Source organism: Cuculus canorus, chromosome 9 (assembly GCF_017976375.1).
Source record: "Cuculus canorus isolate bCucCan1 chromosome 9, bCucCan1.pri, whole genome shotgun sequence".
Taxonomy (NCBI): Eukaryota; Metazoa; Chordata; class Aves; order Cuculiformes; family Cuculidae; genus Cuculus; species Cuculus canorus.
Genome location: NC_071409.1, coordinates 25,508,403 through 25,535,021, shown reverse-complemented (window position 1 = coordinate 25,535,021; position 26,619 = coordinate 25,508,403). Strand labels below are relative to the sequence as shown.

General features: G+C 46.5%; 2 protein-coding genes across 9 annotated transcripts in view; one reads left to right on the top strand and one right to left on the bottom strand.

The window, feature by feature from the left end:
- The window catches only part of MED12L (mediator complex subunit 12L), a 134,953-nt gene that overhangs the window by 52,268 nt on the left and 56,066 nt on the right, over positions 1-26,619 (top strand). The window lies entirely within an intron of this gene.
- On the bottom strand, positions 8,958-24,012 carry GPR87 (G protein-coupled receptor 87). 2 transcript variants are annotated; one of them, XM_054073971.1, is made up of 4 exons: positions 23,587-24,012; positions 11,755-11,942; positions 11,082-11,211; positions 8,958-10,408 (listed from the first exon to the last, which is right to left on the bottom strand). In XM_054073971.1, the coding sequence occupies exons 3-4, from the start codon at positions 11,206-11,208 to the stop codon at positions 9,372-9,374; spliced, it is 1,164 nt and encodes a 387-aa protein (XP_053929946.1). In that variant the 5' UTR covers positions 11,209-11,211; positions 11,755-11,942; positions 23,587-24,012; the 3' UTR covers positions 8,958-9,371. The 2 variants fall into 2 exon arrangements, with proteins under 2 accessions (XP_053929946.1, XP_009565981.2); XM_009567686.2 differs by lacking the exon at positions 11,755-11,942 and having other exon boundaries at positions 8,959-10,408.

Sequence of the window (26,619 nt, the reverse complement as noted above, 5' to 3'; positions counted from 1 at the left end):
TGCTCCCAGTTCATGCCAGGGGGTGGAGGTACACAGAGCCGTGCCCAGTGTCTGGGTTCTGACAGCTTGAGCCAGATCTAGCTCTTCTTTACAATGCAGAGCAATTTCTCTTTTGTGTTTTTCATAATGCTCCTTCTTGGGATGGTTAGCTGGCTTACAGTCCAATCATAGGCCTCCATCCCTGAAGAACTCATGATTTGTAATTTTTAGATCTACAAAGTAGACCTTTCCTAGCTAACCAAGGTGGGTGTAAGCACTGGCAAGAGATCTGGAGTGCTTACGCTGGCTTTGCAGTACTCCTGCCCCAGGGATGGCAAAGCTCAGACCTGACTGTCCTGTCCTGAGCTGCTGCAGAAGAGCTCCCTGGTTCTGCAGAGCAGGAACTGCCCCTTTCCTCTGCATACGCTGGTCCCAGGATGGATTTTATGTGCAGTCTTACTGCTCTGTTTAGCAGGAGCAGTGCACCACGCTTGTGTCTTCATCAGAGCATGAGAGAGATTTTGTTTTCTGGGATGCCTTTGGTGAATAAGCACCCCTCGAGGTAATAACCACGTGGCCATTAGGAAACACATATTTGAGTTCTGTCACTAAATGTGTGTTATCTTTCCTTTTCGATGGAAGTAGCTATGGAAACTTTCAGTCATGGGATTCTGTTGTCCTTTTGTTATAAATAAGAACAGTAAACTTCCTCCGTGCTTTGCCTGCAGATTTCCTTTTTTAGAGTCATAAAATCCACTGACCCCATCTCTGTGCTCTGCAGCATCTTGGTTGGAAAGTCCGTGGAGTTCTCTGCTGGCACTGAGAGTCGCTCTGCATTAAATATCATGTGCTATCAGGGGATTTGCCTGTTAGGTGCACAGTTTAATTTGCTTTACTAACCAGAGGTTTCCTGCAAATGTCACATCTGGCAGTTGTCTCGGCAGTGCAGCATTGTCTTTGTGGCTGTCTGCTCTGACACAGTGGTTACTGAACCTCTAAGCTCCGAGTCCACGCAGAATTGAAACGACCAGTGCTGTGGGTGCATCTCACTCTTCTGGGAAAGGTATTTCTGCATGAAGAAACTTGTTTTTTTTTTTGTGTGGTAGATTGTTAGTCTCTGGCTTTGCATCAGGTAGGGGTGTAGGTACATGTGACATCCCAGAGCCTGGTCTTGATGTGACTGAGGGGCCTGTGAGACTGTAAATGGGAACTGCTTGAAAGATTTGGCAGTCCTGTGTGTGTTAAAGCAACATCTTACAGAGTTGTCATCTCTGGTTATGAACGTTGTCATCAGTCATGAGGCACCCACTTGTCATTGGGACAGAACTTGTGGTTAGATGCTCCTGGCTTTTAATGAAAGCACATGGGTGGAGTGTGACCATAGTACACACTGATGCCAGGACAGGCAGAGCTGGAGGTGATCTCCCATGTGAGGCAAATTGTAGGACAGTTTTGATTGCGTGTTTGTCATTCCCTATTTGAAAGGCTTGATTTGAATTTAGTGTGACTTAAAAAATTCTTGCTTGCTTAGAAAGGGTTCTCAGTGCTTTCTAACACTCAATTCCTTCCCTGGGGTCTTGTATTGGCCCGTGAGTTGCTCTCATGCAGCCTAGAAATGGGGCATTGGTGGTGTAAAACAGATAGATCACTTAGTTTGGATCATAGCTGTTTGGATATCTTTTCCCATCCCTTCCCTGTGCTGCTGCGTACCCCCTCCCAAGGAAAAAACAGAATGCTTTGAAACAGAAAGGGAAGCATCTTGTTCTTGTCAGCCCTGATAATGTTAAAGGAAAACTGCCTGGTGTCGTGTGCATATGGCAAGGCTGCTTGTTACCTTTAAGCTGAGCATAAAGATACAGCAAACACCACGTGCGTTGGAAGTTACTGCTGCCTGTCCTTCCTTTTCAGCTTTGTACAACAAAGTTTGGAAAGTAGGCACTTTGGGTTTGATGTTGGGTGAGTGTTTAACAAACTGTAGTTTCATGCTGGCTTCCTTTCTCTGAAGAAAACTAAACTACAACCATGTTTATGGCTACTGTAGAATGTTACGTAAATTGTTTATACTCAGTAACTCAGAATTCTAAGCAGATGGGTGCTGCAGTTGCTTTCTTCCAGTTTGCTTTAGGGAGGCTGGTTGGCTTTTTAGTGACACAGTGAAGGCCAGAGGATGATCCTCCAAGGAAAATCACATGCTGATTCTCTGTGGACCTAAACCAAAGGCCTTCAAAGCCTTAAACAAATGTTACAACCTCTTAGTTTCTGCAAAGACCTGCAGGGTATTAACCTGCATCTCCTCAATACAACTCAAATGCTTTAATTAAGCTACGGTCTTAGACTAGACAGGTGGGCCTTGATCCCAGAAGGTTCTAGTTAACAGCTGGATGCCTACACCAACAGACCTCCATCTGCCAGATTCCAGCACATTTAATGTGCATCAGTGAGCTTGCAACTCAACATGAACTTCACACAGCTGATAAGAGGAGAAATCAAATCTCTGCAAAAAGGTCTATAGCCTAATGCCTCAACACTAACCCATATTACCCGTGACTTTCACTACCCAATGATTTTTTTTCAACTAACCATAGAGGTAATGGCACTCTGTACCTAATCTTTGGTTCTTGAGCTGGCATAATTGGAACTGCCGTCTGCTCTGGGCTAACCAGGAGCCCTCTTAGGAGGTGACCCAATCTACAACATAGTTGTCACTGCATGTACCTTCGTAATAACCTTCCCAGTTATACCAAAAATGATTGGAGGGTTTGGAAACCAATTAGTCCCACTTATAATTGGTGCCCCCAGCATGGCATTCTTACATATAACCAACATAAGCTTCTGACTGCTGCCTCCATCCTTCCTGTGACTATTAGCCTCATCTGCAGTAGAAGCAGGTGCAGGAGCAGGATGAACAGTATACCCACCACTAGCTGGTAATCTAGCCCACGCCGGAGCCTCAGTAGATCTAGTTATCTTCTCCCTTCACCTAGCAGGTGTCTCATCAGTCTTAGAGGCAGTCAACTTTATTACAGCTGCCATCAACTTAAAACTACCAGCCTTCTCGCTATATTAAATTCCCACATTCATCTGAACCATACTCATCACTGCTGTCCTACTCCTATCTCTTCCCGTACACTTGCCGCTGGTATTACTATATTATTAACAGACCGTAACCTAAAACAGCTCATTCTTTGATCCCACTGGAAAAGAGGTGTATTAAAGCAATACATAATGCAGATAGAAGCACAAGTTCAGAAGGTCCTCTTTCCCACTCGTTTTTCCTAGGGAAGGACATACCTGGTGTGCTCGAAGGAGCCGCTCCTCTCTGGCGGTGTGGGCTGAAGGGCTTTGCCTGCAGTGGACCTCGGCTCTTTGGCAGAGGAGCTGCTGCCAGCACTGGTGCCACAGAGTTTTGAGCAACAGAAGCAGAACACCACTTGCCAGAGCACCAGAAGTGAAGTGTTATTTGTCTTCCTCTCTGAAGATCACGAGCAGCCAGTGCATATTGGAAAAGGAAGTAAATTCTAGGCAGGCAAAGTCATCTTGAACACGAGCTGAAATCCTAAAATATGTGGATGCTACGTGGTTTCTCTCTGAAAAGTCATGCAGGTCTCATAATAGAGCAGAAAGTTCAAGCTCCATAGCCATCAATATGAAGTTATTTAGAAATGGTTAGATGTTGAAAGGTGACGGAATCCAAGGGTGACTTTTATTTTGAGGCCATGGAGGACTGCATAATTATGTGGCTGTACTTTTCAAATTGAAATATCATTCTCAGTTAAACCTTGTTTAGAATTGTTAAGCTACAACTAAGTACATCAGTCTTGATGCTGCCTCCAGGAAAAGACTGAAGTGTGCAGCTATCCATAAGTATTAAAAGTCCAAAAAGAAGGACAAATGCAATGTTTTCAAGCGTAAGCTGATGTTCTGTGATGGATTAAATGTTGCAGCAATTTTTTGCATGCTTCCGAGAGAAGTAAGCGGTTGTCTGGGGTAGAGGATTAAGAGCTTAAAGCGTGGGTAGAATATCTTGGCTCTGTGTACAGTTTCACCCCATTGGAATGACTCTCGACAGCCGGGCAAACTGAAGGGTCACTTTGCTGTGCAAACATGGATATTATTCCAAAATGCCAGCCAAACTTAATGTTACAGGATGTGAATATATGGCTGCTATTTCCAAAGGGTTAGACAGGAAGCAGTGAGTGGGATTGCCAGAAGACCCTGCTGTGTAACATATACCTTTGGTGGCTTAAGAACAAACTGATAATGTGTTTTACCTTTAGCTGTACAAGCCTCTTTCTTCACCCAAAATCCAGAATTCCCTTCTCCTGGTCTGGCTATTGCTTTATTATAAGAAAATCATTTGATTTTTTTGTCTGAGCTCAGTGCCTATGGAAAAAGAAACATTTTTTATTGTCCTGCTGATGGACTTTGCCTCAAAACCAGAGCATACAGATTTGTAGACAGAGATGGATGGGAGAGGGTTGATGCTGTATTGGAGCACGCCTGGTGACTGAAAGGGCTGGTGGCAGTGGTGTGGTTCTTCGTGTGTGTCTGCTCACAGAGCCTTTTTTAACAGGAGTGGACCTGATGGGATCAGACGTGGGTTTTTACCCATTGAAGGATGTTATGTCACCAAACCATCAGTTTTGGGCTACGAGAAGGACATAGAGGGACTGAAGCACATCCAGAGAAGGGTAATGAAGCTGGGGAAGAGGCTGAACCAAGGGTTATGTGGGGTGGCTGAGGGATCTGGGGCTAATTAGCCTGGAGAAAAGGAGGCTGACGGGAGACCTCATCACTGTCTACAACTGCCTGAAAGAAGGGTGTGGTGAGATGGGTGTTGGTCTCTTCTCACAAGTGACAGGTGATAGGATGAGAGGGAATGGCCTTAAGTTGCACCAGGGCAGGTTTGCATTAGACATCAGGAAAAATGTCTTCGCCGAAAGGGTTCTGAGGCTGTGGCAGAGGCTGCGCAGGGAGGTGGTGGAGTCCCCATCCCTGGAGGGGTTTAAAGGATGGGTAGATGAGGTGCTCAGGAATCTGGTTTAGACAGGCACAGTTGGACTCAATTTCAAACATCTTTTCCAACCAAACTATTCTGTGATTCTTTGATTCTGTACAGGTAATATCTCTGACTACTAATCTTCCTATAGGTCTATGACCCATTGTCAGAACCTTCTAATGAAGCAGTCAGTGCTTCCAACCATACTAAGTGTGAAAGCGCATAGATTGTGTTGTATCTGTGGCCAAGCTCTGTGAATTGATAAAAGCAGGATGAACAAGATAAATATTTGTATAGAATAATCCGCACTAATTACAGAAGTATTACAGGGCTTCTGGATTTTGTTTTTTACCCTACCAAAGCTTCCATCAACCCCTTTCTGCCTGGTTTTGTTTTGCGGGTGGTGGCTGTCCGTGCGTCACTGTTGAAGAGCTGTCTGAGGCCTTACAAGGATGTGGCCGAAACATGTTTATCAGGCCTTTGGATGCATTCAGAAGCCTCTGCTGCCCTTACGGTGCAAACATTTGGTTCCCAGGGTGGCACAGGGTCCAGTTGGAAGGGCTGAGGAATGGGGCTGACACACATTTGAACAAGCCCTGTCATGGTTGCACTATTATGCAACTGTGATTGCTTAATTAATGAGATTCCAGCATGCATCAGTACAAGGATACATGTTCAGAACTTTTGAGAATTTTTTTTTAAGATGCGTAGAAAGCTGTACTGGTGGAAAAACCATAGTAAAGGTTATCGCTGGAGAAACCGTCTAAGTAAAGGGCATCATCACAGAATCCCAGAGTGATGGGACTTGGAAGAGCCCTCTGGAGCTCATCCATTCCAACCCCTTGCTAAAGCAGTCACTTCCAGCAGTTGCATGTCCAGGAGGAGTGCATCCAGGAGGGTTTGGATCTCTCCAGACAAGGAGACTCTGCACCCTCCCTGGGCAGCTGTTCCAGTGCTCCATCACCCTCACAGGAAAGAATTTTTTCCTCATGTTCAGGTGGAACTTCCCATGCTCTGTTTTGTGCCTGTTGCCCCTTCTCTGGACAAATTACATTTAGTTATCTGGTATTTGGGCACTAGGATATTCTTTTATAATTCATTTTTAGCTCTGGGAAAATATTTCACAAACGGCATCTTCAAAGAGCTGTTGTATATGTAGCTGCGTGTATAAACCAGTGATAAAGGATTATCGCAGATATATCCTGTCGAGATAAAGTAAACTTATTTTGGGGGTGATTTGACAGGGAGATGTTGTATGCAGCCAAGTTGTCAGCCTTCAGAGCAGAGATTTGTCCTGTCTGGGCTGTGTGCTGGGAGAGCGTGGCAGCAATATTCCTCCGTGGAAAAAACAAGCAGTGTGTACCCGCTTGTTCTGTAGCCAGGTGGGTGTTGGGAGGGTGTGGAAATTGCACACGGCTGCAAAGCCAAGACCGGGGTGGTGGGGATGCACGTGGATTTAACAGGGGATTATCTAGTTCTGCTTAACAAGCTGTAAGCCCTTCTGTGATTTACTGTTACTTGAGTCATAAAAGGGAGACCAGAAACACTCATTCTTGGCTTTCTTTAACCATATAAGACTGAATAAGAGAATCATTGGTTATTAATGTTTTGTGTACATAGCTGATCTTGCAGTGCTAAATATTACCATTTCATAAAACCAGCCCAGTATGCCGCTCCGTGTAACTCGGTGCTTACGAGAGTTTAAGCTGTGCAACCCAGTCTCCAAAATGATTCTCCCAATGCGCTTTTGTACGTACCTAGACCTCTGAGAGTACAAACCGGCACATTTGGTCCCAGAACTAGTCCTTGAGGTTGTGTGGGAACACAATTTTCTACAGAGCTGATTGGAAAACAGAGTTCATTCAGTGGTATTTTGGCCGTTTAAAATGTTTAATCAGAAGTAGGCAAATATCAGAATATTCTGTCTTCCTGTTCACAAGTGATTTCCCCTGAACAATGCAAGTTGTTTTATAATACTTGCATTAATCAGAATACATGACTTAAATGTTATCAGACTTCAATTTTTTCATTACACATCAAGCAGAATCTAAACCCAAGCTAACAGTGTTTAAAAAGAGGAAGAAATCAACTCTTGCTTCAGTAGAAAACTTCATCAAAAGTATTCTCATGCAGAATTTTATCCTGTTTCTCAAATGCATCGTCAGGATTTGCTTTTCAAACCAGTTTTTCTGTGTTAGAGGAAAGTCCTTATATGAATACAGCACTTGATGATGGACTGTTGCCATCTTCTGTTTGTGCAATTGCACTGCATTGCATGAGACTTGTTTAAAAATTAACTGCTCAAAACAATTGTCATCTCCTTACAGTCTAAATTTTTTAAGTTGGCTGTTTATTTTTCATAAGAGCAGCTTTTACTCTATAAAAAAAATCAGATTGAATCCCCGGTGAAGTACAGGACAAAATGATTCATGTAAACATTGTTCCTTTTACAGGATTAAATACAAATACATCCTTGTGGCCTTGAGTGGCCAAATCCATTCTCCCATCATGGAGGAGGGTGTCTGGGAGGAGGATGAGCTGGGACGATTCTTGAACCACTCTGAATTCAGAGTGATCTCTGCTGGCTGAAGTTGACTGGATTCATGTTCCTGGGGATGGTTCCCTGCCTCCCCATCCCTCTGCAGATCCCTCTCTGAGCCCCTGAGAAGCTCATCCCTGGGGAGCCTGTGCTCACCCTGTCCTTGTGTTCTCGACTGAGCCCTCGGGTCGAGCAGCGCTGACGCCCCAGGGAGCACTGGAGGCACCCGGGGCCAGCACCATTCGGTGGGAGATGGCCTCCTCTGCAGCGTGCAAGGAAGGGAACTTGTCTTTCTGGCTCTGTGTTACCCTGAGAGGTCCCCACACCAAATCCCAGGGTGGCAGAGGTGCCAGAGAAGCCTCCATCCCTGTTATTGCTCTGGCTGCCCTGCTGATGTGGATGCCCAGGGCAGCTCAGCTCCCTTTCCCTGCACCGCCAGCATGGGCTGGTGCAAAGCTAGCTCAAGAATGTTTGCACAAGCGGTTTTGGTTTCTTCTGCCCTTATTATAAACAAATCTGGAGTGCTGTCAACTGCTGGTGTGGTGTGAAGCCTGCCAGGCTCTCGCTGAAATGACTCGAGGTGTCCCAGTCAGTATTAGCTCTGGTGGGAACTCTCCAGGACTTGGCTTCTTTCAACTAACCGAGTTGTTATTCAACACTTTCTCACGCAGCATCTGCCATCTCGATCTCTTATTATTCCTTTCTTCTTGCCTTGATTTTGCACGCTCTTTAATATTTCCTCTACTTTCATTGCGTGTACCACAGTGTAAAATAATACCCCAAAGGTGTTGCCTGAACTGCTCTCCAAAACTGAATTTCACCTACTTATCGCAGCCAAAGTTATAAATGGTTTTGAATGAAAGATTCCTAATGCTCTCAGTCTTATTTCTATTGTATTAAGAAAGCACAGAAGGTGCAGGGAAACTGAATTTTCAGCTTGATGTTGATTGCTCAGTCTTGTCACATACAAGTCTGTCAAGGGGCATTTTCTCATTTCCTCAATTAGAAGGAGATAAATGGGAATTAAAAGCTATTTTAACAGCTTTTACTTTTTGTCTTTCTTTTATTTTTTTTGTTTTTGAGAAGAGACTTAAGGTAGGGTTGTGTTTGAATTTTTTGTTTGATATTTAAAAGGGGGTGAGTAGTGTTTTGGTGGGTTTGATCTGTGGATGAGATGGTGTTGCCAGCGACACACATGCAAGAGGAAAAGCCGAGACAGTCAGTGCTGCTTCTGCAGGTGCTCCCTGTGGCTGCCCGTGGCTGTACCGGGGATCTCCCCTCTCTTCCCCTGTCGCGTACCCCTTGGCAGCCATCTGGTAGATGCCAGCGTGGCCGTGCCGCGATGCAGGGGTGAACTGCAGCCAGTCCTGTGGCCACATGTCAGCGCTTGCCCTATGTTAGTCAGCTCAGCAGTTGTTGCTATCCTCTTATGGCAGAGCTCTTCACCTGGACGGGTGGGAATGGACAGATGCAAAGCCTGTACGGCAAACACAAAGCCCAGGTAACTGCTAACTCGCTTTGTTGGATCCTGCTCCGAGGCCAGAGCTTGTCCATCTTGGCTGGAGCCTCCTGGTGCTCCAGGTTGCTTTTTGAGTTGAGGGGTCGTTAGCTTCTGCTGCCTATAAAACCCCAACCACCCAACGCAACCCCAAACCCACTCTAAGTAAACCTGATCTCTGTGTGGATTTAAGCTTTTGATGTTTGAAACAGATGTTAGGTTTGCTGAAAGAGAAAAGCTGTACTTGTCTGCATATTCCTTAATGAACTTCCATGGTCAGATACTCAAAGATGCTTTTTATTTACACGATATACAAATATTCTCACAAATGAGCAAAAGTCTCTGTGCGGGTGACTTCAGACATCGGTGTATTCGTGGTATATGCGCACTTCTGATCTTCTTACGCTCTGTAGCGATCGAATACTCTCGCTTCTGGTTCGCATATTTGATTTTCTGAACAGCCTTCGTGAGAATGATCTACACATGAAAAAGTAAATTATTGGATCCAGACAGACATTACATGCAGATAGGAACAGTGTCATTTCCTTACAATAATATAAGATTTTATGTGCAGAGTCATCTAAAATTTTGTCTAGATGGCTAAAAGTGAAGGGTATTCTGCACAAATGATAAGGCAGAAAGCAAGTGAAAAATACAGCCACAACAACCCTTATACTTTGATTATGCTTTCGCTTTCTGCTTGATGAGCTAATAAATTGTTTGCTCGATTTATAAATATACCTGGATATCGCAATATAACATCCTATCAGTACTATCAGCACCACTACAAACAGGCAGGTGTTGATGTAAATGACAGCCATGTGCCACTGGATTCCCAAGGGGGACTTCAGCTTCAGGCAGTCGTCTATGTTTCTCTTTGTTGGGTACCCGTTCGTAAGAATCAGGTTTGGCAAAGCTAGGAAAGCCATTACAACCCAAACGCAGGCAGATAGGATCTTGGTGAAGGTGATGCTGTACATCCTGGAGTCTCCAAAAGGCTTCACTACCTTCAAGTAGCGGTCGATGCTGATGAGTCCAAGGAACACAATCGTGGTGTACATGTTGGCGTAAAACAGAACCGTGGTGTATCGGCACAGGAAAGAGTTGAAGTGCCATGGTCCCAGCTGCGAGTCTTGGATTATCTTGAACGGGAACGTCAGGGTCATGAGAAGGTCTGCAACCACGATGTTTTTGAGGTAAAATATAAAACTCGTTTTATTTCTGATGTGGAAAAAAATCCACACTGCTAGGCCATTCAGCAAGATGCTGGCCAGGAAAATGATGAGGTAAAGCACGGGCAAGACGATGGTGGTGAATTCGTTGTGTGTGGAGTTCCCGAGTAGGCCTGCTGTGGAGTTGGGTGAGGTGCTGTTGTCTTGACTCAGGCGATCATCTGTAGGAACGTGGGAAAAGAACAGTTTAAAGTATGTTTCTGGGGTTTTACAAATGAGACAGTTTTAGACCTGTCCTCTAGAAAATGTCTTATCTGGGCAATGTGAGAAGGATTTGAGCTCCCGTAATCCACCTGCCATCCAAGTGGAGCCAAGTGCTTCCCACATGGCAGGCTGTGGTCTGCAGTGCCCGTTGCTGGCCTCGTGTGGGGCTGTGGGCAGACGCAGCGGCGCACCAGCGTCTTGGGAACAAACTGTTAATCAAATTGCAGGTGTCAGCTCTTGGCTGTCTCGACAGAAAGCAATTTGTGAGCCGAGATGATCTGTTTGTCAAGAGGTGGGACTCTGGAGAGACTCTCTGGGCCTATGAAAACACTAATTTAAAACAGCTTACTTAAATGTATTTAAAAAAATCACAATCTCTGGGGATGTTAAGATTTCATGTGTAAATGTTTATGAAAAAACGTCAGACTTATAAATCCCCTCATAAATCTGTAGCACATTCTATTTTCTATTGTTTGTTCTCTGCCCGTGGCTGGTGTGGTAAAGCAGGGCCGACAGCCACGGCGCAGCACTTGGCAGTGTTTAGACAGCCTTTTCTGAAACGACTTGTTTCTTTAAAACGAAATACAATAAACACTTCTCGATCACTTGACTTTTCCAACATTCTTTTACCTGGCAGTTTTCCATACGACAAATTGTACCCCATCATTTGCGTCGCTGTAGGTTTGCAGCTGAAATGCTTCTCAGGAGTCCCACTGGCAGCCGTAGATCCAGGCTGGGGCAGGGGCTGTGCCAGCATCACCTTCGGGGGGAAAGAGATGGGAATGAAAACCACAGCGAAACAGAAGACCTCGCCTTCCTCTCCCCAGCGTGGAGAGGAGCTTTGTGAAACTAGAATCCTCCAAAATTGCCAATAAGAGGACCACGCGTGCTGATGGCTGATCTCTGGGCACTGCAGAGCTGTTCCGCTGTGGAAGCCTTCATTGCCACGTCTTCACTTACCGCTGGGCGTCCGCGGCACCATTGCAGGCAGTCCCGCCACCTTGTTTGTTGTAAGCCCATCAGTTTTGCTGTTACAATTATTTCCCTTTCTCCACTTCACTAGCAAAGATGTGCTGGAACCTTACTGCTATAATATTTAGCAACATTAATCTAATTTCCAGCCTCAGTGTCTCTGTGGCAACTTTCTGCCTCACATATTCTTATAGCAGTGCCTTTAAACAACAATCTCTATCTCTGACTCTTAACCCTTGGCCAATGTTTCCTACTCTGCTGAGACTTCATGTACTGGGATGAAGCAAGCCCAAACCCTTCTCATATTTCTGTAAGACTTGCCGATACCAGCCTTTCTCTGTATCTGCTCCTGTTAAGATGATCTTAATTGAATCCCGTTGGCGAATACTGCACGCGGTTTTATTTATATAAATGAGGTTTAAGAAAAGCTTCTTTCCTGCTTTTCCAGCTTTTTATTGTCTTTAGCTGCGTGATCTTGTGTTTCTTTCATCCCAGCGAACTTCAGTTCGGGTTTGTTACCTGCAGTAAAAATAAGTTGGATTTCAACTTTTTTAAACTTATCTTCCTTATGTTGATTTCTTTCAAAACCCCTGGACTAAACCTTTGCAAAAAATGGATTGTGGCTAGTGAGCCTCTAACAGCCTGGCCAGGAATGTTGTTTTCTTCAAGTGGTACTGAATTCGATAAGTCTCCAGGCATACAAGTGCGTGCAGACATGCTACTGTGGTTACTGCAGCTTGTCTCCTTGCTGCCAAACCACGCTGGTTTAATGGCTTTGTTCTGATCCACCACTACAGCTGGTTTGTAGTCCTTTATAAAAGGCCCTTGACCTTATTCCTGACACTTCTTGCTTGGACATTGTTTATTTGCTCTCTTGGCTATTTCAGTAGTGGATGGCTGAGAGAAGAATTTTCGTTCAAGTTTATCATCTCTCCCTTTTTGAAGGAAAGGTTTCATATATAATTATGAGAGATGTGTGCATAACTTCATAACGTATCTAGCAAATTGGGGTGGAAATTGTCCATTCCTGTTCCTTTCTCAGGGTTTTGAAGGAAGTGTTTCAGGAGACAGCCTCCAGGGAATACTGCAGATCTGTAGAATCTAATGTGTGCTACGATGGCATTACACTGCTTTGGCATTGTTTGAAGAAATATTGATAATGCTGATTCATAAGACCACATTCCAGATTATTCCTTTACTCGTGCAGTATGCAAATGGATTGATTTTTCTATGCTTTACTTTCTGTTTACAAGTTTTGATAGGAAAAGTAGCAAAATAGGTCAGATCTCAGTAGTTTCACCAGACCCGATTTCCTCCCATACGGGAATGAATAGATGAGAAAATTACTGGTCTTTTGCAGATCTAAACTTATTTTCTGTGATTATCACTGTGGTATGAACTGCTGAATTGTCACTAGATGGCAGTAAAGCAAGTAGTTATGTTACAAAGCATCAATAAAAAGTTTTAATTCCGGTATTTTAAGCTTTTTACCTGTTTGGCTTCTTGTCTGGCATTGTTTGCTCTAATAGTACCTGAATTTCATACTGAGACTGGTAGGAATATTTTAGATATTTTGTCTTCTCTGTCTGAGAAGCAGTAACCTGTTGCTTTTTTGCTGTTGTTTACAATTTAAAGCTATCCTTTTTTTTTTTTTTTGCCCAGGAGGCACCGAGATCAAAAGAATATGTGATTTTATGAAAAGATGCATATCTATCTTCCTATGCAAATAAGATGCTTATTTCCCTGCTTTTCAGAGTTCCTTTTAAGTCTGGTAATTCCTGGTCCCTGAAAAGCTCCCTGCTCTCAGCCCCTTCAAGCAAGTGTTGTCCTAAATCCTGTGCCCAGAGAAGTTGGTAAAGCATCGGATGTGTCGCCTGAGATTCGGGGCAGTGTGACTGCTGACTGCTGTGCTCCCATGCTGTAATCCTGGGAAGTGCTGCAGGGTTTGATGGAGCTGAGGGTCAGATCTGTGCTAAATGGACTTTTCGTGTGTGGCAGTTACTCGAGGTGTCAATGGGATTTGCTGTAAATCCTGTCCAAAAAAAGGCTTCTTCCTTTTTCTATCTCTGTATCCGTTCTTTTAGATGGATGTTGGCGCTAAGAGACCGTAGCAATCGAACACTGGGTGGTATCTGTGAATGCCTCAGGCCCTGCACCCTCTGAAGGTTCCATCTCTTGTTCTACATCAGGAAACCGATGGCTGTTGTGTGGCTCTGGTGAGAACGCTCCCTTGCTGCCAGGGAGCTCTTTCCTGGCTGTTTGCCGTCTCTGCCTCTGGCTTGCATTGCTCATATTCCGTTTGCATCTTGTGCTTTACTGTCAGTCGAGACGGACCATCCATAGCAGTCAAAAGGTTCTCAAGCTGCTCTTCAGTGTGGATCGAAATCCAGCGTCCATCCTCCTTGTGGGCAGTGGCCTGTTTCTTGGGTACAGTTATTTGACTCCGCTGGGCTGTTAATCTGAGCCTTGGGATTTAGCTGGAAACTGCTGCAGAGGATGGTCTGCAGTCACTTGGACCAGGAGTGGCTGAATCACTGCCACAGAAAGCCCTCCTTGGACAGAACGTCTCTCACCACCCCAGGGAAGGTGTTGCAGCACCCAGGCTCTGGTGGGCTCCCCTGTGCCTCCTGGGTTTGGTGGTATCTGTGCTGCTCCCGTGCTTGCCCTTCCACAGCTCTGCTCAGGTTTGGGCTGCTTATCTCCCCAGTCTATGCAAAGCCCGTGCTTGCTGAAGCAGCCTGGCTGCTCCGTTGCTGGGCATGCTTCTCCCTTCCAGGGGCAGCGTGGGAAGGTGCTGCATGAGTGACAGGAGCAGCATCTCAGCTCTTACGCTTCTCAAGTCAGTGCTACTTACTTTTAGGGAATCCTGTATGGGTTTGCTGATTCCTGCCCCCAGGTAATGACTGTGGGGCATCCCTGCCACCTGGACCTTCCTGGCCAGGGAAGATGTGGCCACAAGCTCATTCCCAGGGAAACAGGGGCCACCTGGAAGCTATGCTGGGAGCTTGCTCATTGTTCCTGCAGACTAACTAGGATCAAGCCTCTGAATGGATCTCTTACCCTATTGTCTGACTCCTGGTGGTTTAAATGTTGAAACATGTTCCAGTAATATCCCAACAAGGTATGAGTTGGAAAAAGAAAGCAGCAAATGCTTTAAGAATGTAAACGGTGATAACTAGACTACATGAGCAGCTTCCTGTGTCCTGCCCGACTGGCACAGCTGAGCTCAGCAGAGCCTTTGGTGCCAGCCTGGGGTGGAGGTTAGAGACAACACCCACCGAGGGCTGCCCTAATTGCGAGCTCAAGGCTTTCCCTTATGCTGATGTAGTTTGAAGCTTTAAAGTCATAAACAAACAGGTTTGTGCCAAGCAGCCGGGAAGTGCGGGCACGATGGCCCCGGCTGCACAGAGCTGGCTGTGTGACGAAACTCTGGCATGCACAGAGGTGATCCTGCTTAGACTCACCAGTCCAAAGGTGTTCTCATCATTTCCTACCCGAGTTTGTCAGGCTAAAGGGTTCTGTAGTAGACAGAGCACTCGGAGTAGTGTGGCTTCATTGTTTATGTGCTAGGGTGGTGGTGAGCAAGGCTTGTTTGAGTCAAAGCTGGTGTATCATTCTACTCCGGAAGCTTTACTTTTTCTGATAAAGACTGCTGAATTGCAGACTCTGGGGGCAGGAAGAAGTTATGTGGAGAATTCACCCTTTTCCATGTGTTCTCTTGGAACTGGAGATGAAGACTGCCTTCTCTTTAAAGACTGTTTTGAGTTATTTTGTAATTGTTCACTGACTGTGCACTCTAAGTGGCTTTTTTGCTTGTTCGAATACAGTATTTCTGTGCTGGGCAAGGTTATTTTTCCAGTCCTTGTGCAGTTCTCCAGACGCTTTTCTTTTGACCAATTTTGTCTTAAGCAGCTGTCTCATTCTTCCATGTAAATACATTCTGCTTGGATGGTTTTGAAGATGCACTGGAAGCTGCTCCTTTATTCAAGCAGCTTTTTAAACCACAGTACTTTTTATTTCTTGTAGTTTTTGCATGAGGTTTGTTGTTTTTTTTCTCATCATTCACCTAAATGCTGTCAACTGCATTCAATATAAGTTAAGTACATACTGTTACTGTTTCGTGGATGAGGTAATGTTTTACTGCTGATGTTGATAGACTGGTTTATATGCCTGACTGACATAATCTCAGATGAGAAACGAAATAACAGGCTGCACGGCAGACTTCAGTGTCATATGGGTAGGGATGACTCTATAGTTTTTCTAATGACTAAGGCTTTAAGTTGCCTCACTGCTTAAAGAGATTCTGTATCCTCATATCTAACTGCTCTTTATTTCATCTTGTTTGCAGCTTTTTAAAAATTGGAAAAGCCTCTGAGTGAAGCAGACCAGGTTTCGTAGTTCATAGGGCTGCAGAGTTTCTCTTTGAGCACATACCTTCTCTATGTGTGGCTTCTTGCCAGTCAATGTGCATTCATCACCATGAAGTCCGGTGAATGGCAGAGTTAATGTAAATGATCAAAATGCGAGATGGTTCATTACCTTGGCTATTGGCTGCAATTTTGTTCTTTTCTGCTGCCCATCAGAACCAAAGTACTGAGTTAACTGTAAAGATTGAGGAGCAAAAAGCAGCAGTGTAGGCTGCAGGGTAAGTGTATGTGTGCATAAAACTTGTGCAAGCAGGCAAGCGAGCCTGCATCCCTGCTCTCTTCTTTATTTCAGTCCACTTTGATACTGCATCACCTGAGCAAGCCTTAATGTTCGCATCTATTTATCCTCCTTACTGATTTCTTTGTTCACTGAAAGGGTGCCCAGTCCCAAGAAGTAGGACACTGCTACCTCTTCCTTCCTCGGAGGCCTCTGTTAAAAATTGTCCATCTCCCTTTTGGAAAAGCATATGTTAATGTACTGTTAATGCGTAGTGGAATAACTTGTTATTCCTGTTAGGATTTGTACCTACAGCGAGTGAATATGTCTCTTACTCTTGTTCTTTGCACACTTTCTTAATTTTTGCATTTTTCTAGCTGTCAGCTCCCTGCCCTTGGAAGTGTGCTCCCTTGCCAGCTGTGCCAGGAGATGCTGTGCTGCGGGCAGCAGCACAAACGGTGACAAGAACAAGCGTAACGCCAGGGTTTGTGCTCAGCAGGACCACAGCCCCTTGTGCTCAGGTGCCTTCATGCACCAAGTGTAGCATCTTCTGGTTGCGGAGGGGCTGGGAGAGCGGAGGTGGCTGAGCCTGAGCCCGAGAAGACTCACGGGGCTCCTGCATGAGTACCTGGCAGCAGGGAGCCCAGCTCTTAGCCTGGAAAAAAGGAGGCTCAGAGGAGACCTCATCACTGTCTACAGCTCCCTGAAAGGAGGTTGTAGTGAAGTGGGTGCTGGGCTCTTCTCCCAAGTGACAGGTGATAGGACAAGAGGAAATGGCCTCAAGTTGCACCAGGGCAGGTTCAGATTGGACATCAGGAAAGATGTCTTCACCGAACGGGTTCTCGGGCACTGTCAGGGGCTGCCCAAGGAGGTGGTGGAGTCGCCATCCCTGGAGGTTTTTAAAAGATGGGTAGATGAGGTGCTCAGGGATCTGGTTTAGTTACAGTTGGACTTGATCTCAGAGCTCTTTTCCAACCAAACAATTCTACGATTCTTTGAGTTTTTTTCTTCTCAGGGGTACCTGTTGATCAGACAGGAGGCAGCGGGCACCAACTGGTAACTGGGAAATTACAGCTGAACTCAAGAAATCACTTTTATACTGTGCGGCTGATCAAACACAGGTTGCTCGTGGAAGCTGTGGTTCTCCATCCCAGGAGATTCCTCCCGACTGGGCATGGCCCCTCAGGCTGGTGTTGGTGGCCCTGTTGGGGGTGAGGATGGGAGCTCCTGCGATGCTCCTGCCTCAGCGACGCTCTGCTTTAGTGGCAGATCCCTGCATCCCTGCTGCTGTGTGCCTACCAAAAGCTGGCTCAGCTAAATGGTGGTCTCCACCACTCTGCGTGTCTGACTTAGCCAGCTGGCTGCTGCAGACAAGGAACTGCTTCAATGTGGGGTGGCTGGAGAGAGGATGAAAATAGCCCTTTGTGGGGCTTTGTGCCCTTGGCTCCGGCGCCCGCCTTCCTGGCAGTGTGGTGGCAGAGGGCTGTGCAGACAGCACGCGCTCTGTTCCTGGAACGTGGCAATGCTGCTGTGCTTAACAGACTGAATTGTGGAGGGGCTGAAAAATAAGAACTAGGGTATAACTGTCTGCAGCGATGGCTTATGGTGCTTGTCTGCTTACTCATATCCAGAAACGGGAACCAATGCCTCTAGTCACAAAGCTTCTCGTCTGCTTCAGTATCCAGTACAAAATGCCCTAATTGGTTTTCAGGTTCCTCCTTGAACTTCCCTCTCAATTCCAGCCTAACTTTTCTCTCACGTATCTCTGACCAGCACAGTGCCCTGGCGCTGGGCAAGCTGCTGCCATGCAACTTGCTTCCATCTGCCTTCCCCTGAAAGAGCAGCTTCTTTTGTCTCCAGGGTCCTGTCATGTCCTTGTTTAGGTTGGGAGGGACCTTAAAACCCATCCATTCCCGCCCCCTGCCATAGGCAGGGACACCTCCCACTGGATCAGGGGCTCCAAGCCCCATCCAACCTGGCCTTGAACACCTCCAGGGATGGGGCAGCCACCACTGCTCTGGGCACCCTGGGCCAGGGCCTCCCCACCCTCATCATGAAGAATTTCTTCCTAATGCCTAATCTCAATCTTCCCCCTTCAAATTTAAAGCCATTCCCCCTCATCCTGTCACTCTATGCCTTTGTAAAAAGCCCCTCCCCAACTTTCCTGGAGCCCCTTTCGGTACTGGAAGCTGCTCTAAGGTCTCTCTGGAGCCCTCTCTTCTCCAGGCTGAATAACTGTAACTCTCTCAGCCTGTCCTCAGAGCCCTCAGATCATCTTTGTGAGGGACGGTTCAAAAGACAGAAAAAAGAAAGATCCTGATAGTCCTGGGCAGCAGCGAGCGGCCGTTGTCGATGGAAGAGGAGCTGGGTGTTGCAACTTTGCCTTTTTTGAGAGCACAATGCAATGTTGGCAGAGTTGGGATAATTAATGTTTTCTCAGTATGGCAGCTTCTAATTAGACAGGAGAAAAGGATTAACTCTGGAATGTTTCCTTTGCTTCTTTCTAGAAGATGCTGCTGACTGTTGTTTCTGGTTGCTCAAAACCTACCGATAGTGGAAGCTGTATTGTGGCCCCGTAGAGCTGTTTTCTTTGAACCCCCATTGAAAAGATGCCATGCAAGATGCAGCTTCCATGTGCGGCACTGTCAGGAGGGGTTAAGTGTAGGTGTTAGTTCTGGAAGTCTGAGCAGTGCCATCCTGGTGTCCCCCTGGCACAACCAGCTGCTCGCTGCTGCCCAGTGTGCCGCCCACCTGCACTGTATCCAAACCCTTCCTGACATTGACTTCTGCAATTGTTCATCAGCTCAGTGCCCCGCTCAGGGCAGCATCAGGCACAGCTGGCTGACCAGGACTGTCTCTGGGCACGTGGTGAGTATCTCCAAGGGTGGAGACTCTACAGCATCTGAAAAAACTGTTCCAGGGCTTGAACAACCTCATAGATACTGCAAAGACCCCAACCAGAACCAAAACACTGTTGTGTTCAGAAGAAGCCTCCTCTTTGATCCCACTGTTTCTCATCCTGTCACTGGGCACTATGGACAGGAGCCTGGATCTGTCCTGTTGTCACCTTCTCTGCAGGTATTTGTACACATTGATAAGATCCTCCTGAGCCACCTCTTTTCCAGGCTAAACAGTCCCAGATCTCTTAGTCTCTGGTGCATCAGATGCTCCAGTTCGTTAGTAGTCTTTGTGGTCCTGTGCTTGGCTCCGGTGTGATCCTTCTGGGGAGCCCAGAGCCGGTGCTGCAGGTGTGGCCTCATGGTGCTGAGCTGGGAGGAGGAATTGCCTCCCTCAACCTGCTTTGACATTTTGTCTAACGCAGTCTGGGAGTCCACGCTTGCAGGCTGGCTCGCATTCAGCTTGTCCACCACGTCTTTCTCTGCGGAGCTGCCTTCCAGCTGTCCTGGTGCAGGAGGCTGTTCCTCCCCAGGGGCAGGACTCTCTATTTCTCCTTGCTGAGGTGCACGAGGTTCCTGTTGGCCTGTTTCTCCAGCCTTTTGAAATCCCTCTGGATGGCAGCAGGACCCCTGTGGGTATCAGGAGCTCCTGCCAGTTTGGTGTCATTTACAAGCTTTGTCCCCTTGCCATCCCACTGGATTACAGTTCTTTTGCTGCTTGGAAAACTCAGCTTTAATCTCTCACCAGGTCGCATTTCTAGAAATTTCTTCTAAGGAGGCAGCTGGAAGCAGGTTCACGTTTGCATACTTCCCAGAATAACTTCAATTTATCCCTCTTTTAATCTCTTCACAAGCTTCTCGCTCAGCCTTTCCTATTGTGCTTATGTTGTCGTGGGCTCTGTTCTTGGCACAACAAGCAGCATGGAAATCTTTCTCAAATGATCACCCTTCAATTCCATAAGCTGTTCCGTACTTATTCAGTGTGCTTTGTTATCCGCAAATCACAGTCTTTTAAATTTAATAAGTTTTATAAATGCAGTCGTTTAGGCAAAAGGCAAAAACTGGTTATTAAGTTCCAGCATGTGATGCTTGGGTGGTCTGGAGCTCCTTCCAGAGGAGCTGGCTTCTGCCTAGGCAAGCACGCGGCTCTCCTTGAGCATGGGGCCGTGCAGCCGCTCCCCAGGTTGCTTGGCCCGTGGAGAAGCTGAGCCCCAAGAAGCCTTGCTCTGCCGTGTGCCTGCAAGGCAAAAGCTCTTGGGTGCCAGACTACTTTTTGTTGGAGCTTTTTGCTGAAAATATTAGCTTTTAGGTTTGGTTATTGGTATTATGCAATAAAAAGCACCAAGGTAAAAAGCTTATAATGAAAAAAAAGAGTTAAAATGATGTCTGGTTCACACAGGAAAAAAAAAAGGCAGGTCTGTGATTGATCACAGTGCACCTTCATCCACTGGAGCTCTGGCTGTTGTGCATCTGTCACGTCTCAAATGCTACAGGGAATTGTGTAACAAAATACCTTGCAGGGAAAAATAGGATTATTTATACATGCATGGAGACAGTGCCATTTAGGCTTTTAAGTAATTCCAATCTCACCTTTAGGTGTTTTACTTTGCATTGAAACAATTTCTAACAATTTTGACAGGCTGAGAGAGTTTGGGTTGTTCAGCCTGGAGAAGGGAAGGCTCCAGGGAGACTTTATAGCGACCTTCCAGTGCTGAAAGGGGCTCCAGGAAAGCTGGGAAGGGGCTTTTTCCAGGGGCCTGGAGTGATAGGATGTGGGGCTTTAAATTGGAAGGGGGAAGACTGAGATTAGGCATTAGGAAGAAATTCTTTATGATGAGAGTGGTGATGCCGTGGCCCAGGGTGCCCAGAGCAGTGGTGGCTGCCCCATCCCTGGAGGGGTTCCAGGCCAGGTTGGATGGGGCTTGGAGCCCCTGATCCAAGCTTTGAGGTCCCTTCCAACCCAAACTATTCTATGAGTCTATTGATATTTTTATATGCAACTCTTATTCACATTGCAAAAAGACAAAAAACTCCCCGTCTGCCGTTGTCAGCTGTTTCTTTTGTGCTTGGGTGTGTGTGCTGCGCCACAGTTAACCACGGTTGCTGCTTACACCAACACTGCTGTTTCAAAGAGGAAGGAAAAGGATATGGAGATTTTGGGATATGACTGGAAGAAGTTCAGCTTGGTGCTACCCCACGTTTTCATAAGCAGCCTGGAGAAATCCTCCTCTGCCCGCTGATCTCCGAAAGGGCCGGGCTGCGAATCCTGGGTGGGATAGTGTGGTGGTGGCTGTGGAGAGCTGCCCCTCTTCCTCTGGCCCTGCTGCTATGCCAGCTCTTGGCTCTTCCTGGTACAGTGGCAGAAGCTGCTGCTGCGGTGAAGGTGATTTAAGCCCGATTGATATCATCAGTTGTCCCTTTGCTGTGTCACTGGCATTTCCCGAGGATAAAACAAGAAGCAGCGGTTACTGTAGTATCTCCTGGGAGGTTCAGTGTTGGTCGGATGTGGAAACTGCTTTAACAATTGAGAGCGCGATGGGTTTGTTTGTTTGTTTGTTGGGTTTTTTAAGAAGGCACTGTAATTTTTTATGTTGGGAAGGGCTAAAACCGCTGAAACAGAGGAATTGATACTGCTGACTTCCTGTAGTGCTTCCTTGGTGATACTCGGGTTAGTGTCTCTCGCAGCCTGGTTTCTTTGGGAGCCTGGATAGCCAACAGTGGTGTGGTGGGTCTGGAGCTCTTGGATTGTGTCACATGCGTTTTCATTTACTTCTGAACTTCTAATAAGTAACGCATGCCTCAGGTTTGATGCTATTGTCTCACTGCAGGTAACTTGACTGGCTTTTCCTAGTGTTGACTTGGCTAAAGAGAAGGTCTTGATGGACTTAGCTGTGTGGAGGTGAGCAAGTGACTTGTCCTGAAAAAAAGGAGAAGGAGCTTCCCCCTTCAATTATTCCTTCCCACTTCAGTGGTTCCTTCCCCTTTTGGTTGTTCCTGGATCTCATCCTGGGCTACGTGCAGGAAGTGGAGTAGGCTTCCTGGTTGAGAAGAAGCACCCAGCCTCCAAAGGGCTCAGCATCGGCCAAACTCTAGATTGTGACTTGCCACCTCCCTCCTGGTGCTCGTTCCCTGTCTGGCTGCCCCGTCACGGTGTCTTCCCCGCTCAGCCCTGCGTGGCCAGGCAGCTCCCAGTGCCCCGGGATTCCGACGCTCCAGCACCCAGCGTAGATGCGTGCTGGTGCACGACGGGCCATGGCGTGCAGGTGCTGGGCGAGCTGGTCTCCCCGCTCCCTCCCTGCCCTGGGGGGGAACCCGGCAGCTCGGGAGGGGAGCGGAGGATGAGACAGCAGGGCTGAGCTGGAAAAGGCAGCCCTCCACGGGCAGCGAGGGTGGGAACAGGAACCAGCGGTTGGTGCTGCTGAAAATGCACTTCTTTTTTCTCAGAAGTCTCTAGTGCAAAGAGGCGATTTCTGTTCCTGAGGTCCCCGCGTGCCCGTCAGCTTCTCTCCGCTTCTCTGCTCCCCTCTCCCCACTGCTGACCCGTATCCTCTGCTCTTGGGGCTGTCCCCAGGTGCTGCCAGCTCCCACTCCCCAAAGTGGCAAGAGAGGAGAAGGCTGTGACGGAGGAGCTGGCTGCCTACCCGAGGTGTTCAGAGCCCACCGGAGCGGCTCTAACCGGAGAAATGCTGGAGGCTTTCATGTCATCTGGGTCTCAAACTTCTGGGAGTGAATTGGTGACATCAACCGAATGCTTGCCCGAGTTTTCTGGTTTCCCTTTTTAAAAGAAGATTACAGAATCTTCTTTTGAAAAGACGAAAAAAAGCATGAAATGCTCCCAGAATTCCCAGACCAAGTATATGCAACGGGAAGGCAGATGTCTACAGCTCCAGTGATGCATGAATGGTCATTTTTGAACATACAAAAACTTACAGCGCGCTGCTACTTTCAGTCCTTCAGAACTAAGTATGACCTTTTCAGTCTAAAATACTCCTTAAGTGACATAGGTTTTACGAAGTGCCTCCCATGTTTCCCACACTTTGAGACTAATCAGACATACAGTTTGTAAGTTGCTTATTCAGAGCTATGTGGTTCTTCCAGTGAACCTGACAAGTTTTAACATGATCTGAGTGAAGTATGAAGGAAGAGAACCTTTATTCTGTATAATATAATTAAGAGAAATTCACGTATGCTTTCCTTCACTGAAAGAGTTGAAAAGGAATACAGTACAAACGTTTTATACCAAATTCAGGTGTTAGTTACTGCATCTCAGATATGAATTAAACTCTGTCAGGAAGTAAGTTAGAGAAACGGTGAACTCTCCTGCGCTTCTTTCACGTCTTAGAAGGAATGATCAGTAGAAAACCGATATTTTTCTTTTTTTTTGCCATTGGGAGAAAGATAACAGGTAACATCTATTGAATGAATAAAAAGTTAGTAAAGCTGTGCTATTTTGAGAATTTTTCACACTTTTAATTGATCTGATATTCAGTTTATGGTTCCAAGTCTGGTTTTCAGCAACTCTATCTTAATTCTTGTTTTCTTTTCACTTGAGGGCGATTAAGAGCAAGAAGATTTACTGAGAAACTTATCGAAAGCGTTTTGTATACTTAGAAATCACTTACCTGTCACCATTGCCGGCTTCCGCTTGTCTCTGAGCTGCATCTCGAAAGTGCTTTAGACTCCTCCAAAATGCGTCTTGGAGCTACAGTAGGCATGAGAGCGTTTCTTGCGATAAGGCAGTCAAATAAACCATATCTGGAAGTAAGCTTTTCTGCTTCCGATGGCTTTTTTCGCGATACCTGATCAGAGAGTCAAAATTCCCCTGGCCAGGAGCAACTGGAGCAACTGGCTTTCTCATTCCTGGGAATGACTCACATGCCAGGGTAGGTGAGCGGTGCGCTCCCGCTCACTTCCTGGCTCCGGAGCAGCTCGGGCACCCAGGACGCAGACAGTGATTCACCCGAGAGGTGGGTTAGTGCCTGTTAAAGGCAGCAGGCTTCATGCAGGGAAACGTTGCACCCAGTCTGCAGTCGTGGTTTATGGCAACCCGTGCAGCCGTGCCTCTGCCTTTTGGTTAATACAGTTTTGTCTGCAGGGTGAATGCAAATGTAATGGGATACTGAAGAATCTTGTGCTGGATAGATGCAAATATTTCCTAATCGAGATGTCAATTATTAATTTGACTCTATTTAGGCATCTTTAATGTTGTGCTTCCAACAGATCCTCTCTTCTAAATAGCGTGTAGGATGAAAGCAAAATGTTAAGTCTGTAACTAAACATTTCAGCTGAGATGAGTAGCCGGGCTGTTTGCTGCAGACTCTGCTGTCACCTCTGTAAGGCTCTGCGCCCGCTGGCTCTTGCAGCCCCGCTCTCGGTGGTCCTGGGAGCACACCGCCTTACAGTAAGGTAGTTGAGCGCCTTAAGAGCACTGAAATCATCACAGCAGTTGTTTAATCAGAACAAAATTTTGCTTCATGTCAGTAAAGGACAAAGCTGTTAATTTCCCATTTCTGCTGCTGCCTTATAAAGAAAGCAAATGCGCATCGACACATCTTCCTCACGGGAAAAGAAGATTATAATCTTAATGCTACAAAAGCAAGTATTGCCCAGTGCCTTTTCTTGAACTGTGCTGTCTGTTCTGCCTGGACTCTCTGTACGCATTTTCTTTTTTCCTCAAAGATCAGAGGTACTGAATCCCGAGCTCCTTTGGAGGCTGGACAGCCTTCTGCTGTCCTTGACGGCTGCATGGAGCCTGTGAGGTGCTGGAGCAGGAGCAGGTCCTACCAGCTGCCTCCCTGGCCTGGTGAACAGCTTCCTCTGGCTGTGCATCCAGGGGAGCTCTGTCCCCATTTCCACACTCCTGCTAGTGGGCAAACTGTAAAATTCCCGCTTGCCTCAGGACCTCTCCCTCGAATCAGGTACAGTCCCTGATCGTAGGAGACTTCTGGCACGGCTCATTTTTGAAGACCAGCTTTTGCAAGGCAAAGCATAAGGCAAATGAAGCCAGCAGGAACACGTGTTGTGCTTCTGCAGTGTCTTTAGCTTTATTACTACTCACTGCAAAACTCCTCTGTGGAGTTGGGCATTCTGATGTTGTGGTGGTCCCTGCTGCGTGACGTGGTGGTGTGCACATATCGCCCGGGGATAGAGACAGCTTTTTCTGCAGTGAGGGAGAAAGGACCTGATGAAGTCTCTGCTTCTCTAAGACCCGGCACGTGGCTACCTAGGAGAGTGTGTGCTAGCCACCATGTCACCTTCTTTCAGCTATTCCTTGTGCTCCGGTGTTTAGCAGCTGCTTGTGTTTTGTTCCCTTCTCAGCTGCTGGTCCTGCTGCTAGACTAAAGATGTCTTCTGGTTTTCCTTCCACTCTTTGGTTCACCTCCTCAGAGGCTTTCAGTCATTTTCCATCCTAATGTTACTTGTGATGATCCAGTTCTTTGTTCTGCACGGAACCTGTATAAGACAGGAGTATGTGCCACCTGGTGATCTTGTAGGCTGCTCCCACTGCTGAGAAGTCGCCCCATGGAGAGGGCAGGGCAGTGAGAGCTGCCCTGGAATACGGTGGTGGGTCTTACCGTCGGTTAGTGCAGCTCCGCTACGGTACAGCTTACTGTGTAGCCACACAAACAGCTTTGTCAGCATTACATCTCTTTCAAATTGTTTCCTCTCACGTCTCTGTACATCATGGTGAGTGGAGACCTCGTTCTGACTCTGGGGAGCACGCAGAGAGACACCTCCCATGAACCAGGCTGTCCACTGCCCATCCAACCTGGCCTTGAACCCCTCCAGGGGTGGGGCAGCCACAACTTCTCTGGGCAACCTGGGCCAGGGCCTCCCCACCCTCTTGGTGAAGAATTTCTTCCTACATCCAACATAACTCTTCCTCCTTCCAGTATAAAGCCATTCCCCCTAATCCTATCACTCCATGCCCCTGTAAAAAGTCTCTCAGCTTTCTTGTAGCCCCTTTCATCACTGGAAGCTGCTCTTAAGGTTTCCCCACAGCCTTCTCTTCTCCAGGTTGAACAACCCCAACTCTCTCAGCCTGTCCTCAGAGCAGAGGTGCTCCAGCCTTCAGATCATCCTTGTGGCCTCCTCTGGACCCATTCCAAATGTTTAGAAAATAGAAGTTAATTTCTTATAGAGACCCAAGTGTTTAATAGTTGATAGTCTCTGAATGGAGTACGTGCCCCAAAGTTGGTGTGCTAACAGTGGTCAAGTAATAGATTTATAGATTCATAAATCCTAAATGAGATTGGGTGTTTTTTTTGTTGTTTGTTTTTTTTTTTTTTTGTTTGTTTGTTTTTTAAATGTGGAGCAACGGCACTTTAACTCTTCTTTAAAATCTCTGTATTTTGTTGTATCGGTAAAGCTTAATGGGTTAGAAAACACTGTCACATCATCCCCTAGCAGGCTTTTAGTTCAGACGTGTTGTTTGTCTTTTCTCAGGCTGGAGCAAGTCAGGACTGGCCGGCACATAAAAAGGAAATGCTATGGAGCTTGTCATAAAAACAGCACGAAAGAAGTGCAAAGCTCTGATGTAAAGAAAAGCTGCGAGCTAACCTATAACTTCACTATTGTTCCCAGTATTTAGAGGCTGGATGTCCCTTTTTGTATCCTCGTGATTAGAGAGCAATTCTCAGATTTCATAAGAGCCT